The 27339-nt window shown below is 43.1% G+C and overlaps 1 protein-coding gene across 1 annotated transcript in view; it reads right to left on the bottom strand.

The window, feature by feature from the left end:
• Positions 1 to 27339, bottom strand: part of LOC121183309 (RNA-binding protein Musashi homolog 2-like) — a 92292-nt gene that overhangs the window by 29641 nt on the left and 35312 nt on the right. Inside the window, exon 5 of the mRNA XM_041040331.1 lies at positions 19612 to 19722. Coding sequence (XP_040896265.1) covers positions 19612 to 19722 — 111 coding nt within the window. The remainder of the gene's footprint in view (positions 1 to 19611; positions 19723 to 27339) is intronic.

Raw genomic sequence — 27339 nt, 5'->3', positions numbered from 1 at the left:
ATGTTCGGTTGAAGCGTTCCACCTGGCCGTTCCCCTGTGGGTGGTAAGGGGTGGTCCTTGACCCGGCCACGCTGCAGTACTTGCTTAGCTGTGAGAAAAGTTGATTCTCAAACTCACCTCCTTGGTCGTGGTGAATGCGTGTGGGGAATCCAAATTTCATAGCATAATCATTGAATATTCTGTCTGCCACTGTTTTTCCAGACTTTGTGGTTGTGGGATATGCTTGCGCAAAGCACGTAAAGTGGTCTACAATCACCAGTATGTACTCATAACTGCCCCTGCACTTGTCAAGATGCAGAAAGTCCACTGATACAAGTTCAAATGGCTGTGTTGTGACAATGTTTGTGAGGGGGGCTCTTGTCTCGCGGCTGGGCTTTTTTTGCTTCAGGCAAGTACAACTCATTACATACTGTTCTATTTCCCGCTGCATGTGCGGCCAGAAAAAACGGTCTCTAATCAAAGATACAGTCCTGTCAGCGCCCTGGTGTCCCATTCGATTGTGTAATTCCTCTAAGACTGTTTTTTTGTGTTTGTCAGGTAATATCAGTTGCTTTCTACGAGCCGTTTTCCTCCATAGAACACCATCTCCATCTGTTTCGAATCTGTCCCATTCTCGAAGCAGGCAACGACTTTGAGCACTAAACTTTCTCAGTTCTTGGCGTAAGGGTTTCACTCCTGACAATCTAGACTGCAGCACTGTCCTGATATCTGAGTCATCCTTCTGATCCTGAAGTATCTGTGCTTGTGCTAGTGAGACCACTGAAACATCTTGAGCATCGACTAGGCTGTTAACAGAGATGGCCATTGACCATGAGGCATTTGACTCATCAAGTTCTCAGCATCTAATGGCATTCTGGACAAACTATCAGCATCAATGTTCTCCTTACCAGGACGATATTTAACTGTAAAGTTGAAATCAGCTAGTTCTGCTACCCATCTACTTCCTGTAGCATTTAACTTAGCGGTGGATAACACATATGTCAAGGGATTATTGTCACTGTAAACTGTGAAGAAGGGGGCATAATACAAATAGTCACGAAATCTTTCTGTGATTGCCCACTTAAGAGCAAGGAATTCCAATTTACCTGAATGGAGGTGATAGTTTTTTTCTGATGCTGACAGTGTCCGGGACCCATATGCGATTACACGCAGCTTCCCATTTTGCCTCTGATACAGCACGGCTCCTAGCCCCTGATTGGATGCATCTGTATGAAGGACAAATGGCTGGGAGAAATCTGGGAAAGCAAGTACAGGTGGTTGAGTAATGCAGTCTATCAGTTGCTCTAGAATCTGTTGATGCATGTCGGTCCATTCAATTGGTGTGTGAGCCGGCACCACTGCCACAGTTCTTTTTTTGTGTGTGAACTTTCCCCTTCTAGGTTGCTGTTTTTCCCCTTGACCAGGGCCCTTAGTTAGGTCATACAGGGGGCTGGCAATGCGGGAAAAGTCTTTAATGTACTGGCGGTAATAGCTCAACAGTCCCATAATCTGCCTCAGCTCACCGACTGTTTTTGGTTTCTTGTCTTTCAGGACCCGTACAGCAGCAGTGTCAGCAGGATCCATTTTGTTTCCCTCTGCTGATACTATTCTTCCAAGATAACGGATTTCAGTCTTGAATAGCTCACACTTGCTCGGTTTTAGTTTGATTCCATACTGTCTCAGTCTCTGCAATACTTTTCGGACATGACTTTCAAAAGTTTTGCTGAACACAAGTGTATCATCCAAATATGGGACACATATTTTATCCCGGAGACCTTCTAAGCATTCCTCCATGCAGCGCTGGAAGGCCGCCGGAGCATTCATAAGTCCAAAGCCTTGCCCTGGTCTAACAGTGAGAACATGACGTTTCCTCCCAGGCCGTCCATGATATCCTGAACTCTTGGGATTGGCTGTCTGTCAGGATGAGTCTTGAGGTTCAGCTCCCTATAGTCTATACACAGACGCAAAGAGCCACACTTCTTTCTTACACAGACAATGGGTGAAGCGTATGATGAATGGGATTTTTCTATCCACCCCTGTGCGATTAAATCTGTCAAATAGTCCTTCATCTCCTCATATAATGGCTTAGGGACTGACATGTAGGATCGCACGACAGGTTCTGGGTCTTTCAAGTCAATTTTCAGTTGAAGCTTCTCAATGGAACCTATGTCACTTTCTGATCGAGAAAAAGAGTCTGACTCCTTCCTCAACATCTCATGTACAATCTGTCTCTGGCTCTCATCTAAATGACTGAGATCAATAGGAGGGTCCCACGGCTCTGCACTAGTTTTCTGGTCCTTACTTTGTTTGGTCTGGATGCTATTTACATCAACCGGTGAGTTTAGATTCTCAGGAAAACAAAGTGGGTATATTGATGAGACTGTGTTGTACCAATCACTACCCTGCCTGTCAAAGTAATGTCATGGTCAGTGGGGTTTTGAACACCGAGAATAATATTTGGCTGTGCCCCTTTTTGCACCTGAACCAGTGTGTCACAAAACTGGAGGCCGTCTGGCCACTGGGGGTTGTCATCAGGCTCAAAGACTAACATGGTGTCCTCTTTAAAGGGTTTGGCATTAATCCTACACTTTACTTGGACAACACTATGACTTGCTATGCTTACTCTCTGACAAGCTGTTCTCACCAGATACTCACTTGTTCTCTCAACACTCACCGCTTTGATGAATGCCACAACGGTCCGTTTCTTTAGGTTAGGGAAAGCCATTTTCACTGTCTTTATCAGCCTCTCTTCTTCCGCCTCACCTCCCTCACCTTTCTGACTGTTAATAATGACACGTTCAATTACATTGAAACCAATAATAGGGCGGGGCTGTTGGCTACCTCTCATGACAAGCATTGGGACATGGAACTCCTCAGCACTAGCTGCTAGCCTAAAGGTCACTTCTACCCACCCTACATAGGGCATCTCTGTGCCATTAGCAGCCTCAATCTGCAGTGGATCATTTGGATCAACAATCTCTGCTATGTTTCTTAGCTGAATGTTGGGGAGGTTATCAGCTTTCCACACTTCATCAATGGCAGACACCTGTGAGCCAGTATCCCATAGTGCTTCACATCGCTTTCCTTGAAGGTAGCAGTTTATGAGGCATTTTTTCCCTACCAGTTCAGTCACTGTAGTGTGTTCCTTTGTCAGAATGTTCCTTTTTTATCAGTCATAGTCTTACATGAATGTGTCTGTGGTGTTTTTGGCTCAAGTTGTGTGACCGACTTACAGTGTTCTTTATGTTCTAGCCAGTGGTTAACCTGACATTCTCTGCCACAGTAGAGTACTCTTTTACAAGTTGAACATTGTTGAAACTTCTGACGCTGTTCTCTTTCTCCACAGTTAGTGCATTTTTGGGACACTTTAGCAGATCCGGTCACTCCCTGTCCCTTGGGGGCAACCTCTCCTCGTTTAAAGGGGTCCCTCTAGTGGCACTGGGGAATCCTCTGTATCCTATCCTCGACAGCCTGCTCGGTAGTGCTCACTACTCCCACATTTGTAGCAATGTTGACAATATTCCTCCCCTCGCTGTTGACATGCAAAACACCTCGGTCGTGGCCGTGGCATTGGATATCTTTGTGGTGCAAACCTCTGCTGAAACTGTGTCCTTCCTGCCACGAACCTTGGTCCACCAACAGCTGAGTATTCCTGCACTGGTCCCCCGTGCTGAGGGAAAGCTATTGCACTCTCTTTACCCCACATTGTGAGCTGTGGTTGAGCATAAGCTGAGTGGTGGGGTGCTCCATGGTCTGTCTCGTTGGTAGTGGGTGAGGGAAGATACAGTTTTGGTGCAGCCTCTGTCTTGTGAATAGACTCTCTGATCTGTGATACCTCTGTTTTGAGATCTTTCAGGAGTACTACATCAGCTTTAATTTCTTTCAGGTCTGACAGCACATCTGGAGGGAGCGAGGTAATATTTTGTTGCACCGTACGCTTTTTGTCTGTACTTATGTCACCAGACTGAAGGACATGGATGCCGATGGGTCGCTGTGTTGTTGTCTGCCTCTTCTTCTCCTGTCTCTCTCTCTCGTTTGTACACGCCATGTTGAGTCTTTCCAGCAGCAGCTCATCTGAAGTAGTTGGTTGCAGCAGGTAAGGCTGGAGGTCAGTTTTGATGTTGTCGTTATGAAGACCTGTGAGCACAGTGTGCATGAACATATTCTGTACTAATGCAGGGTCATACTTAAGGCTAGATTCAGCTTCTTGTGATGCAAACAAAATTTTCTGTCTAAGGTCCATTGCCTTAATCAGAAAGTTCTGTGGAGTTTCTTTGGTGCTCTGGACCTCTGTGGTGAGCTGCTTGTATAAATCAGTTGAACTCCTCTCTTGATAGTGTGAACGGAGGATTCTCCTGAGAGTGGGCAAAGACAAATCACTTTTACCCTCCAAATAGCTACGCAGCTGCAGACCGGGTACAATGGCCCTGATAACGGCATCCACTATTTCCAATTCAGGGTATCCTTTGCTGATTCCGTTCTCAATTTGGCGAGCTAAGCTGGAGAAGGTAAGCCTATCCTTCTGTCCGGGCTCACCAATCTGGCCTGATATTTTAAAGTCTTTTCGCCACGGTGAGTTATTGGCATGGACAGGAGCCGCATAGGTTGGTACAATTTCATTCTGACTTCTCACATTCTTATTAGCTAGATCCTGCATTTCAGTTTCCTTCTGCTGTACCATAAGCTTTAGCTGTTCTAGTTCTTTCTTTTTTTTTTTTTCCTCTATCTCTTTTGCGTTTTCCGGTGCGCCATTTTTGCTAGCCTGCTGCACAGTTTTAATCATGTCCATGAGGCTCAACAGCTCTGACATACCCTCATCTTCAAGTTCACTTAGTTCATCACGTTCAATGTATTGGATGGTGTGTGTCACAACAGTATTGTGAGTTTTTCCCAATACATTCTCTTTATTTGTTCCTGAGATTTCAAGAAAGTCACTTATTAGCTGGTCCATGGAAAACTGGAAAAGGGCTCCTTTAATCTCAAACTGCAAATTCTCAACTTCTGGATCCATCTTGGCTGGTGAGTAACAGCCGTACTGAGCAGAAGTGTCTTGCCTGTAGCTGCTCCCTGGTGAAAAATCTGCACCTCAGGACACACGTCTCCCACGCTCAGGTTTCACTTCAGATGTGGCGGTACTCCACCACCTGGGTTGTTTAGTGTTTTTTTTATTTTTTTTAATTATTTTTATTTCGGGGGGGGATAATAGAAGTAAGGTGTCTCCCGTCACTCTAGAGTACCAGCCTCAACTTCATCATCCCAGCGGTGCCTCCAAATGTAAATGCCCATTCGTACCTGGAAAGGGGATGTTTAATAGAGAGATGAGCAGACGCGCTCTTTCCTCTGCTCACAACTATAGCAGTTTTTTTTTAATACAAGCTTTCGTACAACACAGCAGTACAAATATGTCAACCATAAAACCCTGTGCTACATAGCGACTAGTGTAGCGGTTAGCATCGCAGTTAGCATCACGATTAGCATCTCTACAAACTTCCACTCAACAGCAAACACGCCAGTTCACTCACAAAAACACTTTCACAACTAATACTACACATTAACAGAACACATTCATTCGTCAGTGAGTCCTTATTTACCATTTGTACCTGGAAAGGGGATGTTTAATAGAGAGATGAGCAGACGCGCTCTTTCCTCTGCTCACAACTATAGCAGTTTAAGAGAGGGACCGATGCGCCCGCTCACCAAGCTCTGCAGCTCTAGACTCCCCCTGCTGGAGACCCACGACTACTACTACTTACTTATGTGGAAGTTATTTTAACCAAAGAAGTAAAGAAATAAAGAAAACATACTACTGTGCTTCAACATACTAGAACTGACATTAACCTAAAAATGTGAAACATGGACGAACAGAACTAACAACAAATCAGAATATGAACCTAAAACTGAACCTATTTTATCCTTCACATAATTTTATCCTTCACACCTTAACCAAAAATAGGCTATTAATCACCTACAGACTGTACTGAACTCAGCTGCCAGGCTTCTAACAAGTTCTAAGAGTGACCACTTCATGCCAGTTTTAGCATACTTGCAGTGGCTCCCAGTATGTTCTTGAATTTATTTCAAAAAAATAATGTTGACTCTTAAGGCTCTTCATGGCCCCTCTCTGTAACATATATCTGACCACTGAGTCACATACAAGCCAAAATGCAGCCTGAGATTCTTGGCCAGAGGTCATTAACTGCACAGCTGAAAACCAGAGATGACAAAGGTTTTGCAGTCAGAGCCCCAAAGCTTTGGGACAAGCAACCTGAGGAAATCAGGACTTAAACCCAGGCAACTAAGGCAGTCAGACCTAGGCAACACACGACAAATCAGTAATGATTCAGGAACTACACTGATTGTTGGGAAAAACTGTGCTACTCCTCCAAGCCAAGGCCAAAACTGCAACAAAACACCTGCTAGTGTTACAGGTCTCAGACTGAGAACCCATAAACAGATAAGGTCCCTGTAGAAAACAGGAGAAAAGAACGAGACAGGCGACAGGTACTTCAGTTCGATGCAGCTTCGCTCTGTTGAATTTATTTGCCAACATGCAAAATATACTTCTTACTGTATTCTCTTTTTTTCTCTTTATGACTTTATCCATACAAAAATTCACAATATCAAAAATAAAACAAAATACCTAGCCTGGTTACAATCCTCTACTTTAAAGTAAATCACAGTCTTCCTTTACAATAGAAAAATAATGGAATTCAACCAGTCTACTACTGTGTTAGTGTCCTGATTCAGCATTTAAGCTGAGCTGTATTTATATTATACTGTTCACAATACTGCGCAATTTAGTAGAAAATCTAAAAAAACTCTCAATAATGACAACTGCATGTCAATTTAGAAGAGATGCATGAGCTGAAGACTTGCAAAGTAACCTTCCAAGGTGCTAAAAAAAATCAGGAATACATCAGAACCACAACACAGTAACCTAAATAAGCTATCACACCAATAAAATATCACTTTCACCCAAAATGATTTTATGGACAGCGCCATCTTAGGTCACACAAAAAAAACTAAAGGAAAACAATATCTTCTCTACTGGTCAGAAAACCCATGTAACTATACTAATTATCCTCACAAAATTGATCTCACACTCATTTTAGGTGTTTAACATGTGTATGTAGTTATGCAAGTTTAAAAAAACTTCACAAACCTGTAGAAAACAGAAGAACAAGATAGGCAACAGGTACTTCAGTTCGATGCAGCATTGCTCTGTTGAATGAAGAAGCGAGAGAGTCCACTGGAAAAGAGGGTCCCTTGGAGAAGCACAGCGCCACACTGCCTCCTACTGGCGATACTGATATGCAACTGCATTGCAGAGGGCTTGCCAGGAAGCCATAATTAACCCTTACGGCTCACATTCAAGTGTTTTCCTCAGAGAAATAATACACCCAAAGTAAAATCATGAATAAAAAAATATTTTGTATCCACTATGAAAAAAAATATAAACAAAATTAAAGCTGCAAGCAGCGATGACGGGCCCTCGCACCCCTTGCGACCCGCGGGAGTCGCAGCCGGTGCAGCCAAGTACCAGAGTCCTCCTATGTCCTCTCCTCTTCTCCCCAGTACACGTCATAGTACAAACAGGTTATTTCCTGTTACCAGCAGGGGGCGCCACAAGTAAGGCGGGAGTTTGACATATGGAGCCGTTCAGGGCAGAGCCCTCATCATGCTCATGAAGTTTGAAGATGTTTGGATAAAGTATGTGGACGTGAGAGCCATTCGAAATGTCATGGCAAATTCACCAAACGCCACCGAACTTTGGCGAGCCACAGAGGCCACGCCCTTTAACTTAGAGAAAAGCCTTTTATAACTTTTGATCATCATGGTCTTGAGGTGAGGTCCACCAGATATGAAGTTGATCGGGTGAAATCCCTAGCACGAGTTCATCCGCATACCAATGGTGGAAAGCAGTGAAATTTGGCCGCCAAAAACAAAATGGCCGACTTCCTGCTAGGTTGAGGTCATGGTGTCAAGAGACTTTTTTGTGCGTCTGGAAGTGTTCTTTATGTGTACCAATTTTCATCTTCGTATTCCAAAAAAACCCATATGGAGAGGGGTATTTTAAATCTTCAAGGGGGCGCCGTTGAGCCATTTTGCCCCGCCCAATTACAAAAACCCCATCAGAGTCTAGGACCAGCCCCCAAGAACGTGTGTATGAATTTTTAGGATCATAGGAGGTGGTTAAGGTCATTACAAATCCAAACGTAATTTCACGGCGAGGGATCGTCAGTTGCCGCGCCGCCACACAGATGCCATTGCACCCAGCTTCACGGCCTTTATAATGTAGCTTCACCAAGTAGTTGGGAAGGTTGTAGAGCAGAAACAAAGCCGATGGTGTCAACTATTAAGGAGCAGTACACTTCAGAGTAAAAATAGGTCATTTCCTGTTACCAGCAGGGGACGCCACGAGTAAGGCGGGAGTTTGACATATGGAGGCGTTCAGGGCAGAGCCCTGATCATGCTCATAAAGTTTGAAGATGTTTGGATAAAGTATGTGGACGTGAGAGCCATTCAAAATGTCATGGCAAATTCACCAAACGCCACCAAACTTTGGCGGGCCGCAGCGGCCACGCCCTTTAACTTAGAGAAAACTCTGTGATAACTTTTGATCATCATGGTCTTGAGGTGAGGTCCACCAAATATGAAGTGGATCGGGTGAAATCCCTAGCACGAGTTCGTCCGCATACCAATGGTGTAATTCGCCAAAATCGCCAACTTCCGACCACAATGGCGGACTTCCTGTTGGGTTGAGGTCATGGTGTCAAGAGACTTTTTGGTGTGTCTCGGTATGATCAACATGTGTACCAATTTTCATGCACCTATGACAAACTAAGCCCAATGGGAGGGGGGTTTTGAAAATTTCAAGGGGGCGCTGCGGAGCCATTTTGCCCCCCCCATTTACAACGACCACAAAATATCAAATTTTTCACCAGACCTGATGAGTGTGCAAAATTTCAGGCGTTTTAGAGCATGGGAAGGGGTTGAAAAATGCAGTTGTTTGGGAGGACAAATAATAATAATTAAAGCTGCAAGCAGCGATGACGGGCCCTCGCACCCCTTGCGACCCACCGGAGTCGCAGCCGGCGCAGCCAAGAGTACCAGAGTCCCCCTATGTCCTCTCCTCTTCTACCCAGTACACGTCATAGTACAAACAGGTTGTTTCCTGTTACCAGCAGGGGGCGCCACGAGTAAGGCGGGGGTTTGACATATGGAGGCGTTCAGGGCAGAGCCCTCATCATGCTCATAAAGTTTGAAGATGTTTGGATAAAGTATGTGGACGTGAGAGCCATTCAAAATGTCATGGCAAATTCACCAAACGCCACCGAACTTTGGCGAGCCACAGAGGCCACGCCCTTTAACTTAGAGAAAATTCTGTTATAACTTTTGATCATCATGGTCTTGAGGTGAGGTCCACCAGATATGAAGTTGATCAGGTGAAATCCCTAGCACGAGTTCATCCGCATACCAATGGTGGAAAGCACTCAAATTTGGCAGCCAAAAACAAAATGGCCGACTTCCTGCTAGGTTGAGGTCATGGTGTCAAGAGACTTTTTTGTGCGTCTGGAAGTGTTCTTTATGTGTACCGATTTTCATCTTCGTAATCCAAAAAAACCCATATGGAGAGGGGTATTTGAATTCTTCAAGGGGGCGCCGTTGAGCCATTTTGCCCCTCCCAATTACAAAAACACCATCAGAGTGTAGGATCAGCCCCCAAGAACGTGTGTATGAATTTTCATGATCATAGGAGGTGGTTAAGGTCATTACAAATCCAAACGTAATTTCACGGCGAGGGATCATCAGTTGCCGCGCCGCCACACAGATGCCATTGCACCCAGCTTCACGGCCTTTATAATGTAGCTTCACCAAGTAGTTGGGAAGGTTGTAGAGCAGAAACGAAGCTGATGGTGTCAACTATTAATGAGCAGTACACTTCAGAGTAAAAATAGGTCATTTCCTGTTACCAGCAGGGGACGCCACGAGTAAGGCGGGAGTTTGACATATGGAGGCGTTCAGGGCAGAGCCCTCATCACGCTCATAAAGTTTGAAGATGTTTGGATAAAGTATGTGGACGTGAGAGCCATTCAAAATGTCATGGCAAATTCACCAAACGTTGGCGGGCCACAGAGGCCACGCCCTTTAACTTAGAGAAAACTCTGTGATAACTTTTGATCATCATGGTCTTGAGGTGAGGTCCACCAAATATGAAGTGGATCGGGTGAAATCCCTAGCACGAGTTCGTCCGCATACCAATGGTGTAATTCGCCAAAATCGCCAACTTCCGACCACAATGGTGGACTTCCTGTTGGGTTGAGGTCATGGTGTCAAGAGACTTTTTGGTGTGTCTCGGTATGATCAACATGTGTACCAATTTTCATGCACCTAGGGTTAGGGTTTCACCAGACCTGATGAGTGTGCAAATTTTCAGGCGTTTTAGAGCATGGGAAGGGGTTGAAAAATGCAGTTGTTTGGGAGGAATAATAATAATAATAATAATAATAATAATAATAATAATAAACATTACAAAAACAATAGGGCCTTCGCACCACTCGGTGCTCGGGCCCTAATAAACATTAGAATTACAATAGGGCCTTCGCACCACTCGGTGCTCGGGCCCTAATAATAATAATCAACATTACAAAAACAATAGGGCCTTCGCACCACTCGGTGCTCGGGCCCTAATAATAATAATAATAATAATAATAATAAACATTAGAAAAACAATAGGGCCTTCGCACCACTCGGTGCTCGGGCCCTAATAATAATAAACATTAGAAAAACAATAGGGCCTTCGCACCACTCGGTGCTCGGGCCCTAATAATAATAAACATTAGAATTACAATAGGGCCTTCGCACCACTCGGTGCTCGGGCCCTAATAATAAACATTAGAATTACAATAGGGCCTTCGCACCACTCGGTGCTCGGGCCCTAATAATAATAAACATTAGAATTACAATAGGGCCTTCGCACCACTCGGTGCTCAGGCCCTAATAATAAACATTAGAATTACAATAGGGCCTTCGCACCACTCGGTGCTCGGGCCCTAATAATAATAAACATTAGAATTACAATAGGGCCTTCGCACCACTCGGTGCTCGGGCCCTAATAATAATAATAATAATAATAATAATAATAATAATAATAAACATTAGAAAAACAATAGGGCCTTCGCACCACTCGGTGCTCGGGCCCTAATTACAGAAAATGTGACCATACATTTTGTGTGCATCACACTAGCCATCCAAACCTCCTACTGCCACTACAGGCTTATCAAACTTCCCCCAAGTGCAGGGCAAAAACAACCTCAATACTTCAAAACAATCCAGGTGCCAAACCCATCTGACTGAGGGAACTCTTTACAGATGCTGAGGGACTTCTTGAAGTATGATTCCCCAAACAAATCTCAAAAGGTATACCAAGATGAAGCCCTTAGGGCTAGACAGACAACAGACAAAGAAGAAAGCCAGAAGCCAAAACAAACCAACCACCACACTCTACAGAATCCAGATCCCATAGTATTGAGGCAGGCTGCTCACCTGTCCCCGACAATGGACGCATGAATGAAGACACTCTTCAAGTTCCAGTTCCTACACTAATCTAAAACCTCAACTCTTTCCTTAAAGAAAGGGGGTTAGCAAGAAAGTTCTGCCTGACAGCCACCATTGCAGAAACAGTACAGCTGGAAGATGTCACACTAATGTTTTTTACCCAGGTTAAAGCGGCTGTTGATAATAGAAACAAATCCCTTCGGATCAAGACATGCTCCCTGGACATTCTAAATTCAGTGTCTATTGGTCCCACATCAGCTCCACAAACAAGGCAAACAGGTTTACTGCTAATGCTAAACCAATACTCTGCTTCCGACCTGTCTTGAAAGCCCCTGTTTTCAGACTTTTTGTTTGGCCTTTTCTGTTGGGGGGGGGGCTTACTTAAATATAATTAAAAGTGATGAGTGTGCATGACTGCTGACCTCTGATCACCTCCAGAGTTGTGTACCTTCTTTTTAAAAACTGTGTGGCTGCCAACATAGCCATCCCTAAACAATACAGATCATATGGCTAATTGGCCACCAGCTCCATGATTTTAAAGTCTGTCAAACCAACCCAATCTATGCTTGTCAGAATATGGCTTCTCAGAAGAGCCCTGGAAGAGCTGGATTTAAGGCTTCTACAAATACAAAGACTCCTTTGCCAAAGATTTGTTGAATTGTGGACTCAACAACATCCACATGATGGTGAGTCCACATGTCCTATGTGCATCAGTACAAAATTGTCTATGATTCAATCATAGACTTGAGGATAGTTCAATCAAGTAATTCCTTTTCGGAAGGCAGTATGGCGGCGCGCACTGAAGCAGCGGCTTTCGGCTCTCTGTTTTTGTGCTTGATGTGTGTGGTGTTAGTGTGTACAGTGAATGCCAATTATTGGATCTGTGCAGATCACTCATACAGTTGGGAGGATTTGCTGAAAATCGGACATCAGTGTCCAGTGGATGTCTCAAGTGACCTTCACCGGTCGCACAACATACCGGCAGACATGGCAAGAGCACCAGGATCTCCCTGGATTGTTGTTGGGTCTGGGAGGAGACGTAGGCGGCAACGCGAATGCAAACAAAAGCGGGGCTGTTAAGGAGGTCTACAAGCTAGGCCAAGAAAGAAACCACACAAACCCCCGCTCCCAAGCTCGTTTCTCACCAACGCCAGATCTATTACAAACAAGATCGTCAAAATAGAGCTGCTCGCCGCCACAAACTCCTACGTATGCAACTGCTGCGTCCTCATCGTGACAGAGACGTGGCGGTGCCTGCGGATCCCAGATACTGCAGTACAGCTAGCGGACCGCTCCGTTCACCGTGCCAACAGAGGAGGAGGTCTGTGTGTCTACATTCACAACAACTGGTGCACAAACAGTAAGATCCTAAACTCTTATTGCTCCCCGGACTTGGAATATATGTCCGTGATGTGCAGGCCATTCTACCTGCCCAGAGAGCTATCAGTTGTTATCATTATTGCTGTTTATATTCCACCTGATGCCAATGTTAGCAGTGCTCTCCCACCTCTCCAGGACATTATAAACAAACATCAAAGAGCTCATCCCTATGGAGTGTTTATTGTCGCAGGTGACTTCAATCAGGCTTGCTTAAAAACTGTTTCCCAAATTTGTACAGTATGTACAATGTGCCACCAGAGGGAACAATACACTGGACAGTGTTTATTCCAACATAAAGCAAGCCTACAGAGCAGTAGCCTTCCCACATCTGGGACTATCAGATCACACATCACTGCTGCTCTTCCCTGCATACACCCCTGTTCAGAGGAAGACCAGGCCAAGCTGAGCTGAGCTTGCTGAGCTACAAGACTGTTTTGCACGCACCAACTGGAGCATTTTTGAACATCAATCCCTGGAGGAATATACAGAGACTGTACTTTTTTATATAAAAAGCTGAACAGATAACGTGACAGTAAACAAGAACATCAAGGTCTATCCAAGTCAAAAACCATGGATGACCAAGGAAGTACGGAATCTGTTGAAGGCCCGAAACACAGCCTTCAAATCTGGGGACAAAGTCTGGTATAACCAGACAAGAGCGGACCTGAAAAGAGGCATAAAGGCTGCAAAGGCAAAGTATAAGAGGAAAGTGGAGGACTATCTGGCAAATAACAACTCACGGCAAGTCTGGCAAGGAATACAACACCTCACCAACTACAAAGGAGATACATCTGGGTCAGTCAGCACAGACCTCTCACTGGCAGAGGAATTGAACCATTTCTTTGCCCGCTTTGAAGTTGGGAAACCCCATACTGCCATGACCCTAACCCTAACCCTAACACTGCCAGACCTACAACCCCCCAGCCCACACTCTCCAGGAACATCAAGTTCACCTCACTCTAGAGAAAATCAACCCGAGGAAAGCAGCCGGACCGGATGGAGTACTCGGGAAGGTACTAAAAACCTGTACACACCAACTGACGGGGGTCCTTACCCGAATTTTCAATCTCTCCCTGGCACAGGCAACCATCCCTCCCTGCCTCAAATCAGCTACCATAGTTCCGGTTGGCAAAAAATCTGCAACACACAGCTTGAATGACTACAGACCAATTGCACTAACTTCTGTGGTCATGAAATGCTTTGAAAGGCTTGTGGCCCAGCACATTAAAAGCCTCCTCCCACTCTCTTTTGACCACCATCAGTTTGCATACAGAGCAAACAGGTCAACAGACATTGCCATCAGCATTGCCCTCCGTACCACCTTGTCCCACCTTGAGCAGCCGGGGAGCTATGTTAGAATGCTCTTTGTTGACTACAGCTCTGCTTTTAACACAATAGTCCCACAGATACTGGTAGACAAATTGCATGCCCTGGACTTCCCTTCCTCCACTTGTGCCCAGATCAGGGACTTTTTAACAGATTACCTGCAAAAAACAAGACTTGGCCCTTACTGTTCCTTCACACTCACACTCAGTTCTGGCTCCCCCCAGGGCTGCGTGCTTAGCCCTCTCCTGTATACCCTGTACACCCATGACTGCATAGCCACTCACTCCTCAAACACCATCTGATGGAAAAATAATGTGCAGCCTGACCTACAATACCTTGAACTACAGCAAGGGCACACCTTGTTCCTGTCAGGTGCATATTGTTCTTCGTACACAGATACAGAGACAGACACTCAAGGAGACCGGCTGCATGTATGCACGTTTAGACTATTACTTTATCAGCTCGAAGGGGAGGTGAGCTCCTGTGTGTATAAAAAAGACATAGAGACTTCTCTCCTTTAAGTATTACAACGATATTATTCTTGATTCATGGTTGATGTATACTCCTTCTTGCAAGAAAAAATTCTAAAAGCTCTGATCGTCTCTGAGTCTTGGCTGAATTGGTTAGAATTTTTCTAACACCATCATTAAATTTGCGGATGACACAACAGTTGTTGGGCTTATCTCAGGAGGAGACAAGTCATGTTACAGAGATGATATACAGAGACTGGCTAAATGGTGTGACAGAAATAACGTGTTGCTCAACACATCAAAAACCAAGAAGATGGTGATAGATTTCTGGAGGAAGAGGATCGAACCATCTCCTCTCTATATAAATGGTGGCGAGGGTCTGAACTTTCAAGTTCCTGGGGACCTACATCTCTGAGGACCTCTCCTGGTCAGCCAACACCACACCCCTGGTAAAGAAGGCCCAGCAGCGTTTGCACTTCCTGAGACTGCTCTGGAAATGCAATCTGGAGCAAAAGCTGCTGATGTCCTTCTATCACACAACAATCGAGGCAGTGTTGGTGTATGGCATCACTGTGTGGGATTCCGGCTGCTCTGCTGGTGACAAGAAGAAGCTGCAGACGGTCATCAGGACCGCAGAAAAAATCATAGGCTGTCCACTGCCATCCCTTGAGGAGATCGCCAGCTCTCGCTGTCTCTCCAGAGCTGAGAGACTCCTCAGAGACCCTCACCATCCTGCCCTCCAGCTGTTCAGCCTGCTACCCTCAGGAAAACGGATACGAAGCATCAAGTCCAAAACAAATCGCCTGAAGAACAGTTTTTTCCCTTGGGCAATAAGATTCATAAATTCAGCCCACAAAAAATAGAAATCAGGAACTGTCTTGAATTTATTCATGGGTTATATTTATTGTGTTTTTCCTGTTTTTATACAATTATGCTCTATACAATTACGTATCTTAGATTATAATTTTATGGTCTTATTTTTACATATGTATGTATGTATGTATGTATATATATGTGTAACTAAATTCTATTCTGGATTCGATTCTATTCTATTCTTTGTCTCCAAGGGAGTCATTTGCCCAATTTGAGCAATCAATGTCTTTTCCAATTATGTCAGGGGCCAGAAAGAAATTACTGAAACGTGCCATCAACCAGTGACATTTCTCAAAAATAAACTCATCCGAGATGGCGTGGTCACCAACTCATGCATAGCCACATGGCAGTGTTGAAATTCAGTAAGCACAGAACTATAAACTGCCATCGGCCATGGGCTGATACAACCATAAATGAACCAACTGTGTCACAACTAACACGTGCAGTTGTATTGCAAGAAAGTCAGAGGTCAGTCGCAGGACCCAGGGCCCAACAAATCTATAATGACCAAGCAAACTCACTAGGGGCAGTGCAAAGAGATCCTTGGGAATTTCAACCAACCCAACCCATTGTGGTAGTTCATGTGGTCACCCACAACTGTGCAACTGCACACACTGCCCTTACCACATCAGATCTATAGTCAGATTTATTTATTTCCCCAAACTGAGCTAATTCTCCCTTTACTCTAGTTTCACTGTGAGATTCTTTAGGTGTTATGGAACAGTAGAGAGGATGGTGGTAAGTGCAAAGCCAGATGTAAGAGTTAAGGGAAGGCTATGGTTTCTCAACAGTGTAGGTGTAATATAACTGCCACACCCAAAGCAGGATTGACGCATGCAGCACAATGGTGAGAACCAAAACAAACAGATGGTTTGTTTCTAATTCAACAGAGGTGACTAGATTTCTTTGTATATGGTAACCTTGTAATATTTTAACCAAAGACTGTACTTTGAAATGCCCAATTTAACTTGAAGTGGAAAATGATTTTAGATTTTATTTTCAGTACATAAAAAAGCACTTGTTCTGTTAATATGATTTGTTTCTTTTTGTGGAATATAGTTTTTATCGATGGTTTAGGGGGAACACTGCAAGTTCCATGTAACCTTCGATCAACTGAAACATAAACCTCAAATTAATTATATTCCATCTCTCAGTTCACGGTGCTTTAACATTTATAGTTTCTATGTTGTGATAACGGCGGGCCGTCGGAATTTTAACATGCTATTTCTTGGATTTCTGTGTTTTATCGTACCTACATAACTACTACATTTAAGGTGGTGCACATGCAGCACAGCATGTGAATGTCGAGTTGAGTCAGTCATATAAACATTTACAAGATACAACAACAACTGTAGGTACAACGAAACCATCTTCTAAAAAACATCAAAGTAATAATGTTGACACTAATTGATTTTTCCTCTACGCACTCAACACACATATAGCAACAACAACAAAAATGGTCTTGTTTTGTCCAGAAATGTCCAAAGAATCATGTCCAGTGGAAAAATACAGTCAAAAACATATGTTTTTAGGTCCACAAATGATCAAAAGTTGCAATCGGATCGTTCCAGTTAGAAAATATATCCCACTATTTCTCCTTCGTTTCTTCGTTTTGTCGCCTTTGTTATGTGTTGTAAGTTGACAGGCGTTTTTGGCAAATTTGGCAGGAATGTTAAGGGGTTAATTTAAAGAATACTGTTCAGTTTAAAGAAATGCAAGCACCATGCCACCTAAATAAATAAAACTATATTTTGTTACAAAGCTGAACAGCAGCCTTCATCACCTGGCTGTGAGGAATGAAATGGGCAGTTCTTAAATGGCAAATATGTTTTGTCTCACCAATGAATGTATGAATCGCACCAATGAATGCAAATTTCATGAAAGCTAGTATACGGGATATTTTTTTCTTACACATTACAAAGCAGTCCTTAAATTGATAAAACATCACTTTCATGCAGGACTTATTTTTAAATGTGGCGCTCCTCATGATTAAGTTAGATGGAATACCAGTCCAAGAGACAGAGACTTTCTTCCTTTAGCCTGTGGTTGTGGTCATGTGTCCCCAGGGATACCAGGATATATAGGGAATAGAGATTACCCTAGCCCAGCCCTGCTTTTGTCTCATGGATGCGTGTAATGAAGGAGAAAATGCTTAACAACTGTCTGGTCAGCAGAAAAACTCACATGATTTGTTGTTGATGTAAGCAAAAGAAGGTTGGCTAAAAAGACCTTGCATGCAGACACTGTGTGCGTTTGTCTCTCTGCAATTTTATGAGGGGGGAAGTGACCTTGGAAATAACAGTTTGCACAATCACTTGCCTGGGGCAAAAGTGTTAGTAGTGCTGGTGCACACTGACCTTGCACTCTACATAAATACCATCTGGTCCTCATGCACACCCAGTGTGACAACACAAATCATGCTCATTGTAAAATTCAGCATTTTCAGTTACACTCCGGCTTTTCCTGTTACCAACAAAAGGTTTCCCTCAAGCTGAATCACAGTCTAATTGCCATAAAGAGCACTTCTTTTCAGCCTAATATGCAGCTCATAAATAATCCAGAATGAATGGCAGCTCCTTTAGTGCCATATCTAATGTATATCCTCCGGGCCTAGCATCACATTTCTTCTCATTAGATGTTACTTAATTCTGAATTCATCATTGTTTTATATATTTATATGTGCAGATACACACACCGCTGACAACATCCAGCTGCTAAAGGAAAGAATGAGTTCTTGTGATGCCACCTTTGTTAGAATATATAATGACAGAATCATTTCAAAATGCTTAATTAAATTTAACTTCTATTCAGCTGTGCTCAAATTTCATTCATCATAATGAATGAAATTTGAGTCGGTTGGTATGCGTATTCATACCAACCGATATGGTTGGTATGAATACTTTCTCTACCATGGCATATTTTTTACACTGTGAGTTGCAGGAGTAATTAAACATGATGAAATACTGTGTACATACAAATACAGGATAAGCAAAGGGGGGCACCGAGGTTCAACTATCGGCCGAATCCTTCTCTTGACTCAAATGAAAGTGTGCATATAAAATGGTCTGTATACAGAATCAGAAAAAACTTTGTTAATCCCATAGGGAAATTCTTTAAATTCTTTCTATACATTTGTGATGTGCATGTGAATTCTGAACCAATTGCCACATGCATCCTTGTCAACCACCTGGGATTAGGGATTCACTGTGTTCTAATCAATACTAATCGTTTGTACCAATTTAAAGGATGCAGGTGGATTTTTTAATTAACTAATATTAATAATACTAGTTAAAGATGGACACACACACACACACACATATATATACATATACAAGATTTGTTAAACAAGCTAAGCTGCAAGACACGATAAGGAGGCTTTAGCAGGAAAATTAATGTGTGTTTTTGCTCAGCATGTATGGCTCTTGTATTATGTAGCAATATTCTGTGCGATGGTCTGCTCTGTCTGTGATACAACGCTGATGTTACTGCCTTATGGAAGCATTGGTCTCTGTCCATGTAGACAGAGACCACAGGACAAATGGTCCTCTGAGCAGATGTGCATCAGTTGTACTGATACACATCTGCTCTCAGTTGTGCATCAGTTGTACTGATACACATCTGCCCTCTCTCTCCATATATATATATGTAATATTCATCCAGGGTGGTGCAGTGGTTAGCACTGTTGCCTCACAGCAAGAGGGTTCCAGGTTCAAACCCCGGCCTGGGCTCTTCTGTGTGGAGTTTGCATGTTCTCCATGTGCCTGCGTGGGTTCTCTCCGGGTACTCCGTCTTCCTCCCACAATCCCAAAAATAGGGATAGGTTAATTGGCCACTCTAAATTGCTTGTAGTGTGAGTGTGTGCATGTGGTTGTCTGTCTCTGTGTGTTAGCCCTGCAATTCATCCACAGAGCTGGCAGGTACAGTAGCTCCATAGTACCATAACTTACTGTGCCAGCCAAACCAGAGAAGAGAAAACTGTATGGAGAAAGCGTCAGGCTACACAGAATACCGACAGAGCGTTTACCTGCCCCTGCGTTCTGCCCGTATGCCATGTAGCTGCCACCTCTTCCATGGGTCCCCCTACCTGAGCCACGAGTTGCTGCTGCAACCAGCCCATACGCTGTAGCTGAGAAGTCTGAACAAAAAAAGAGAGAAACTGCACTTACTGTTTCCTCTTTAATGTATGTGCCTACAACAGCAACACACCATGGCTTCATGGTCAGTTTCATGCCACTCATGAAAACTGGTGAAATTTTAACATATTAGTTATATATTAGAATTTTTAAGTGTTTTATTGATGTTGTTCATCAAGAATTATTAACAAAGATTTGGTATCCATGTCAGAAAGGACATGAAAGAAGGAGTCTGTGGAAATTGTTTACCAATGACCTCCTTGGTGACCAAAAGAAGTGGATGAAAAAATTTAGTTTTGTTCATGTATAGAGATTGAAGTACATTTTCGAAAAAACCCTGTTGCAAATCTTGTTCCAGTCTGCAGGGCTAAACGTCACCTCCAGATCACGCTCCCACAACAGCCCCAAAGAGTCATAGCCTGAAGAATCAGAGTAAAGTCGGGAGGCATGAATCTTGGAAATCAGTCCTTTGGGAGATTTGGCCAGAACCAGTGTTTTCCAGCTCTGACAGTTTCATGCCCATCAGTTTCACGCCTGCCCATCCTTAAGAGAGATTATAAACTGACTCTCTAACCCCACTTATAAAAATCTTTACAGGGACTATTAAAATCAGCCCTGACTTGCTCAAATGACCTAAAAGCGTCGGAAACAAACAAGTCTGCAAGATGTGACAGGCCTTTAGAGGTCCATTCCAATACTCCTATTCTGTAACCCGCGGTCTGGGTTCAGAGGGAATATCTAAGTATTTCTTCACATCTCTCCAAACCAGTAATGTGTTATAGACAATTGTGTTGTTTAGATGACTTAATTGATTTATATTATTGATAAAAGGAAGAGAGTTAAACCTTCTGGGATAACAAGATAGGAATTCAAGACCCAGCCATAAGGAATCTTTCCTGTTCATAAACCAGTTTGACATCATTTTAAGTTGCGCTGACCAATAATATAGTTGTATATTGGGCAGAGACAAGCCCCCCAGATCCTTTGGCTTAGTAAGTTTAGAGAACTCAACTCTTTGGTCTAGCGAGAGGTGAGAATTCACTGATGCAGGTGTCAAATAGCATGGGAGATTTTGAAATACATAATTTAACTAAGGAAGAATATTCATTTTTATAGTATTGATTCTCCCAAGGAGAGAAGTCGGTAGGGAGGCCCATTTCACCAAATCATTCTTAACTTTTTGAATTGGGGGGGAGTAATTAGTTTCAAATTATTTAAATCAGAAGTCATAAAGATGCCTAAATATTTGAAACCTATCTCGGACATCTGGAAAGGGGATTGTATTGACATATCCTGGAAGATATTAAAGGGCATAGTGACCGTAGTGACCGATTTCCCCACAGCAAGGCACTAAATGTGGCTAAGGAATTCAGAACTGCCAGAATTGAATTCTCCAGGTTATTCAAATATAAAAGAACATCATCCACAAATAAGGAAATAATGTGGTTTTCCTCACCTACCCTAATTCCAGATGTATCAGTGTTAATTCTTATGGTCTTGTCCAAAGGTTCAATGCACAGTATGAACAATGAAGATGACAGGGGGCACCCTTGTCTGGTTGGTCGAAGACCATTTCAGCATAGATGGAAACTATCAATGGTGGGTTTTTATGAGTGTTAAGATAATGAACAACATTAGGTGCACGGCGTACATTGTCTGTGCCATATCTTGATTTCACAAATCCTGCCTGATCTTGTTTATAATTTTCAAAAGGATGAAAAGTCTAGTCTCTGAGCCAGTACATTTGCAACAATTTGTAATCCACATAATAATAAGCCTGTATGATGAACAATCCAAAAGATTTTTGTTGCTTTTTAGGAGTAGAATAATGGAAGCATATCTCCAAGAGGGGAGAATGCCATCTCTTAAGATACCATTAATGGTGGGCATAAGAATTGGGTGGATCTCTGGTCAAAACATCTTAAATCTTTAATGGAAACCCATCTGGGCCTGGGCACTTTCTGTTCGGCATAGATTGAATTGCGGCTCAGACCTCCTCCCGTGTGAATGCAGCATCTAGGCTAGAGCAATCCTCCTCTGCAACGGTGATGCAAGCAGACAACTGTTTGGCTTCTGTTTGGTATAAAGTAATAGTTTCCGGACATGACGAGTATGATTCATAGTGAGTTTAGCCTTAGCAGCCATTAGCGCCTTTAAATTTGCTGGTGTAGGTTATTGTTTATGTATTTGTTCCAGCCTTGTCACTTCCTTTTCAATGTTTTTCCTGTTTTCCTCTAAGGTTTTTTTTTTCTGATGAGAACTATAGGAAATAAGGTGTCCACGTAAAGTGGCTTTAGCTGTGTCCGAGATCATAGCGGAGGAGAATTTTTATTATCAAGCCAAAATTGTGACAGGTTGTTTCAGACAAAAGCGCAAAAAGAATCGCTATTCAAAAATGATGTGTTTAATCTCCAAGTGGGTGTTCTAGGAATGTTGAATGCTAGATTAATATGCAGATGTACTGAGGTTTGATAAAATAATAAGGTGTAAACAGCAGGACCGGACAGAATGTAAAAAGTTTTTGGGAATAAAAAAGTAGTCTAGTCTAGAGTGAGTGAGGATAAATGTGAATAGAGTGTGTAGTCTCTCACTTCAGGATTCAGCTGTCGCCATATGTCATATATCAATCCAGTATCTGTGCATAAATTATTAAGAACTGTAGATGATCTCAGGTTTGATATATCTTGCAGGGAAGGATTTATCCAGAGAAGCATTCATCATACAACTGAAGGGGATCCAAAAGTGGTTGGGCCATGGGATGGAGCTGCTCCAGGATGGGTCTCTCCAGAGTCTTCATGATGTGTGACATTAATGCAACAGGCCTGTAATCCTTGAGGTCGCTAGGATACAGTCTTTGGTACAGGGACGAGGCATGATGTCTTCCACTCTATGGGGACCCTCTGAAGACTCAGACTCATGTTGAAGACATAGTGAAGTACTCCACATACCTGGGGGGCACAGGTCTTCAGGGCCCTTGAGCTCGCACCATCTGGGCCTGCGGAATTGGCTGCATGGAGTCTGTTCAGCTTTCTTCTCACCTGGTCAGCAGTGAACCTAATTGTGGCGGTGTCAGGTAGGGGAGGGGTGTAGGTGCTTCCCTGGTGAGTGCAGTCGGGAGTCAGGGGAGGAGGTGTGAGTGAGGTCTTCACATGGAGATGAGGGAGAGCGAGAAGAAAAGGGGGGAGGCAGAGAAAGTGGAGTGGATGATTGCCGTCGTACTGCAGAAGAGTCTGTTTGGAGGTGAGCTACTCCATGCATCTGCAGGGGATGATGAGCACTGACACCAGACTGATTGATTACTGATCTGGATAAATTCAACGTGGATCGATAAATTGCTTCTTGCATATTGGCTGCATTGTTTCTGTCCCTCGCCCCCCCCCCCCGGCCTAGAAGAATAGCTCTGCAGCTGTGCTCCTATCAAATTCCTATGCAGCTTGTAGGTGAGAGTCATCAGACCAACCCAAAGAGAGGTACGTGTGTGGCCAGAGGAGGCCTGCTCAGCACTAAAAGACTGCTTCCACACAATGGACTGGGATATTTTCAAACAGGCTGCTACAAACAATAATCACACAGACATTGAAGAATACACTGAGGCTGTCACTGCATACATCACAAAGTGCATTGACGATGTCACCCACAGCAAAACCATTACCATCCGAGCTAACCAGAAACCATGGTTGACAGACAAGGTCCACAGGCTCCTGAGGGCTTGGGACACAGCCTTCAGGGCTGGGGACGTTGCAGGGCTAGCAACAGCCAGAGCCAACCTGTCCCGTGGAATCAAAGTAGCAAAACAACAATACAGCAAGAAAATAACCAGCCACTTCAGTAACACCAGGGACACACAAAGCCTGTGGAGAGGCATCCGAACCCTCACGGACTACAACCCCCCCCCACAAACCTGTGACTCACTGCTGAACTGCACTGTATGATGGTCCTCATGCCACTCCACACCTCTCTCATGTTGCTTTGCAGAAGTTTCCACTCCAACTTCCAGTCCTTGGCCTCCCTGGTCTTTGATTTCAGGTTCGTCTGTATTTTTCACAGGCGGCACAAGAGGCACATAGCAGGGGGAGAGGTGAACCAGATTGTGATCTGACCTGCCCAGCAGGGGGAGGGGGGAAGTGCTGTAAGCATCTTTAACATTAGTATACAGAAGATCTATTGTTCTTCCTTCCCTGGTAGGTCAGCTCACAAACGGAAAGTTGGAAGTGTACAGTCCAAATTAACAGGCTATTGCAAAGTGAATAACATCACATGCAGTGATCAGGTTTGCAGAGGGGGGAACATAAACTGCTACCATGATAACATGAGAAAGATCCCTAGGCAGATAAAATGGACAAACTCCAACTCCAACAGGGCCGCAGATGCACTCCTTCAAGGTGATGTGAGCAGGATTACACCACCGATTATTTACAAAAAATGGCAAGCCCTCCCCCTTTGCACTTACCGCTCCTGGCACAGTCTCCATCGGCTCGAACCGTGTGGAAGCCGCTGACAGTAGCAGTGTAGTCAGGAACATCCTGGTGCAGCCAAGTCTCCGTGAAGCACATCAAATTACACTCACGATACTCCCACTGACTCTGGGGCCAGTGCCATCAGTTCGTCCATCTTATTTGCGAGGGACCTAACATTTCCCATGATGATAGAGGGGAGCTATGGCTTAAAAATTCTCAGAGTCAGCCTTTGTTGTTTCAAAGCCTCCCTCTTCCTCCGTAACTTCTTGTTTTCTCTGCATCCCTGGTTGCCATGTCTTTTGACCAGTCTTGCTCATTTGTAATAATAATGGTGTATCTTTGTCCCACAGGGGTGTATACCCAATTTGGTGTTGATGGAGTTGAAATCGCTTTATTAACCATGTAAATACAAGTGTGTGGTAAGCAGAACTCTAAGTATGTAGGACACTTTGCAATCAGAATGTGACCACATCTGGAGGTTTAGACAGCTAGAGGTTGCAGGCTTTTATACTGTCAATGGCAGCATGGAGGAGAGGAAAGAAGCCTTGTTTTTACAGTTTATTTTGAGGAGAGGCATGGATGGCTGTACCACTTAGATTTTTGCTGTGCCTTTATGCCTTGAAAAACAGCAGTGCGAAATGCACCATTACCTCAGACTGGAGGCATCCAAAATAGCACACAAGTGTGTGTGTGTGTGTGGTTTTGTTTTACTATATTCGTGGCATCTGAAAACTCCACTATGGCCCACTATACCTGTGGGGATCAAAATGCTGGACCCCTCGAGTTTAAATGGTTGTTTGAAGGGTTAAGACTTGATTTTAGGGTTATGTTGGGTGAGGAGATACAGCACTCTGTATGAGTGCTGTGAGGGACATGGGCACGTGGGGGCATTATGTATTTAAAATCTTTAAAAATGTTCTTGTTTCAAATCCTGTAAAAAGATTAAAACTACCCTTTAAAAAAGAAAAGTCCTTTAAATAAAATAAATATACACTCATACAATATCTAATATATTTTCTAAAAAAAGGATGGATTAAAAAGGGGACAACAGACACAATCGATGGTTTATTATTAAAATCATGTGGTACACTTGTTCTCCTACTGTTAAAAAGTGTGTTCTGTATGTCTATCATAATTTAAATGCAAATTTATTTTTATTTTATATATTAAAGATAGATAAACAAATTCATTGTACTAGCATGCTCATATCTAACTGCCTATTAAAATAATAAATATGAGTGCTTATATATCTATGTAAAATAAATATAAAAGTGCTTAAACATTAGAAATCATGAGATAAAACATGCAATTCGATAAAACATCATAAAAATAGATGAGTGCTAAAATACAAGTGCTAGAAAATCATTGAAAATATATAAGAAATAAAACATTCCATGGGATGTCAGCGTTAAGACCTGTCCATCACTACAACAATGATGTGGCAATGCCAATTTGGGGAACCTGAGTGTGTAGCACATTCCTTTAGGCTCCTGTACATGAGTACAGGTGCTCTTCAAGGCCCTTGTCTCCCACCCAGGGCTTAATTTGAGCCAGAAGCACCAATTTGATTTGATCCAGCACCTTAAATCAGAATTCAAGATTCAGGTCCAAGCCTGAGGGGGCTGGGGGCGATGCTTTTTTTTGTTTGTTCTTTTGTTGTAAAAAGCGGTACTGCAGCATACTCCGTAAAAGTTATGGGTTTTCAGGGAACGAATGCAATGCTGCACACGTCAAACACCAAAAGTGATGCTTTTTCAAAAATGTTACATCAAGATCTTTATTTGCCATAAACATCTTGATTCTTGATTCTTCATGTAACATTTGTCCAAGATGGCGCTCCCTTGTGTTGCGGAGCTCGGAGAGTCAAACTTTCGCTAGGAATAAAAATAATGTTTAATGTTAAATGTTAAACACAAAACACCCTATAAGAACTTCTATAAGAACTAAGAACTGCCTAAAGAAAATTTAAATTGTCAAAATAATGATTCAAATCAGAATCTGTTCATGACAAGAGCACTGCTCAAGAAGAGTGTAAATCTGAGGAAGTATTTGATGCCAGTGGTTGGTGTACTCTGTCTTTGAAACAAGGTCCTGCAGACATGTTTGGTTGGTACCAAACAAACAAACAAACAAACAAACAAACAAACAAACAAACAAACAAACAAACAAATCAATCAATCAATCAAGGTTTGATATTTATGATGCTTTGGCGGCAGAACCTGAAGAACCTGGATGCAGAAGAGTCAGTAGTTCCAAAAAAACACTTCTATCTCACACTGAAATTAAGAATAACTTCTGGAGGTCACACCACGGGCAAAAACACTACACAGCCTGTCTTGGTTTGTTTTTCCCTGATGTTTAGCCTGTTCCCAATTACCTCTTGTGCTTTCTCTCCTCTCTTCTCTTCTGCTGTCACTCTCTGCAGGTTCATCTGCCCTCTGAGCCGAAGAATCTGGATCTCCTGCTGTGGGCCATCTACTTCCCCCATTACTAGTCTCATTAATTATTATTATTATTATTGTTTATATTGCTGTTCGTCCTATTACTAATCATACTATATTCCTCTCATTACTTTTAATCCTGCTGTCTTCATGAAACCTGCATTGTCCCAATTGTTCCTCCCCTCTTGCCCCCCTCCCCTCTCTCTCTCTCTCTCTCTCTCCCGTCTCTCTGATTTGGCACTATATAAATAAAATTGAATTGAATTATTTAAGTTTCTGTGTTCCTGTATTGTCAGTTTGTCTGTGTTTGTTCCTGTTTGCATTTTCTTGTGTTCCTATGGATTTGCCTGCTTCATTGTTTTGCTCATGTAAATAGTTTTCCTCCGAGTTTCTGTGTTTTTTTCACTATGTGGATGTTTTTGGGGGTTTTGTTCTTGGATGCATGTACTCCTGAATGTCTGCTTGTATTCCTTGTCATTCATTGTAACAAGGAGTTCCAAAGCACATTCTGTGTGGAGACTGCAAGTTAGCCATTCAGCTTATGGTGATGTGTTAAGTTAACAAACAGTTAGCTTGCTATCATATCCTAGCTCTCTTGCAGGATGGGCTGTAGTTCGTCTACTGATTCACTTCCTATATGCTGAGGTATTCTTCTGGGTAGCTACTTTTTGGATGTCCAAAAATGTAAATGAAAAGCTTGCTGAACTGGATAAAGGGATTC

This window comes from Toxotes jaculatrix, chromosome 6, assembly GCF_017976425.1.
Source record: "Toxotes jaculatrix isolate fToxJac2 chromosome 6, fToxJac2.pri, whole genome shotgun sequence".
Taxonomy (NCBI): Eukaryota; Metazoa; Chordata; class Actinopteri; family Toxotidae; genus Toxotes; species Toxotes jaculatrix.
Note: the sequence above shows the minus strand (reverse complement) of the source record. Positions and strands in the feature narration are given on the sequence as shown.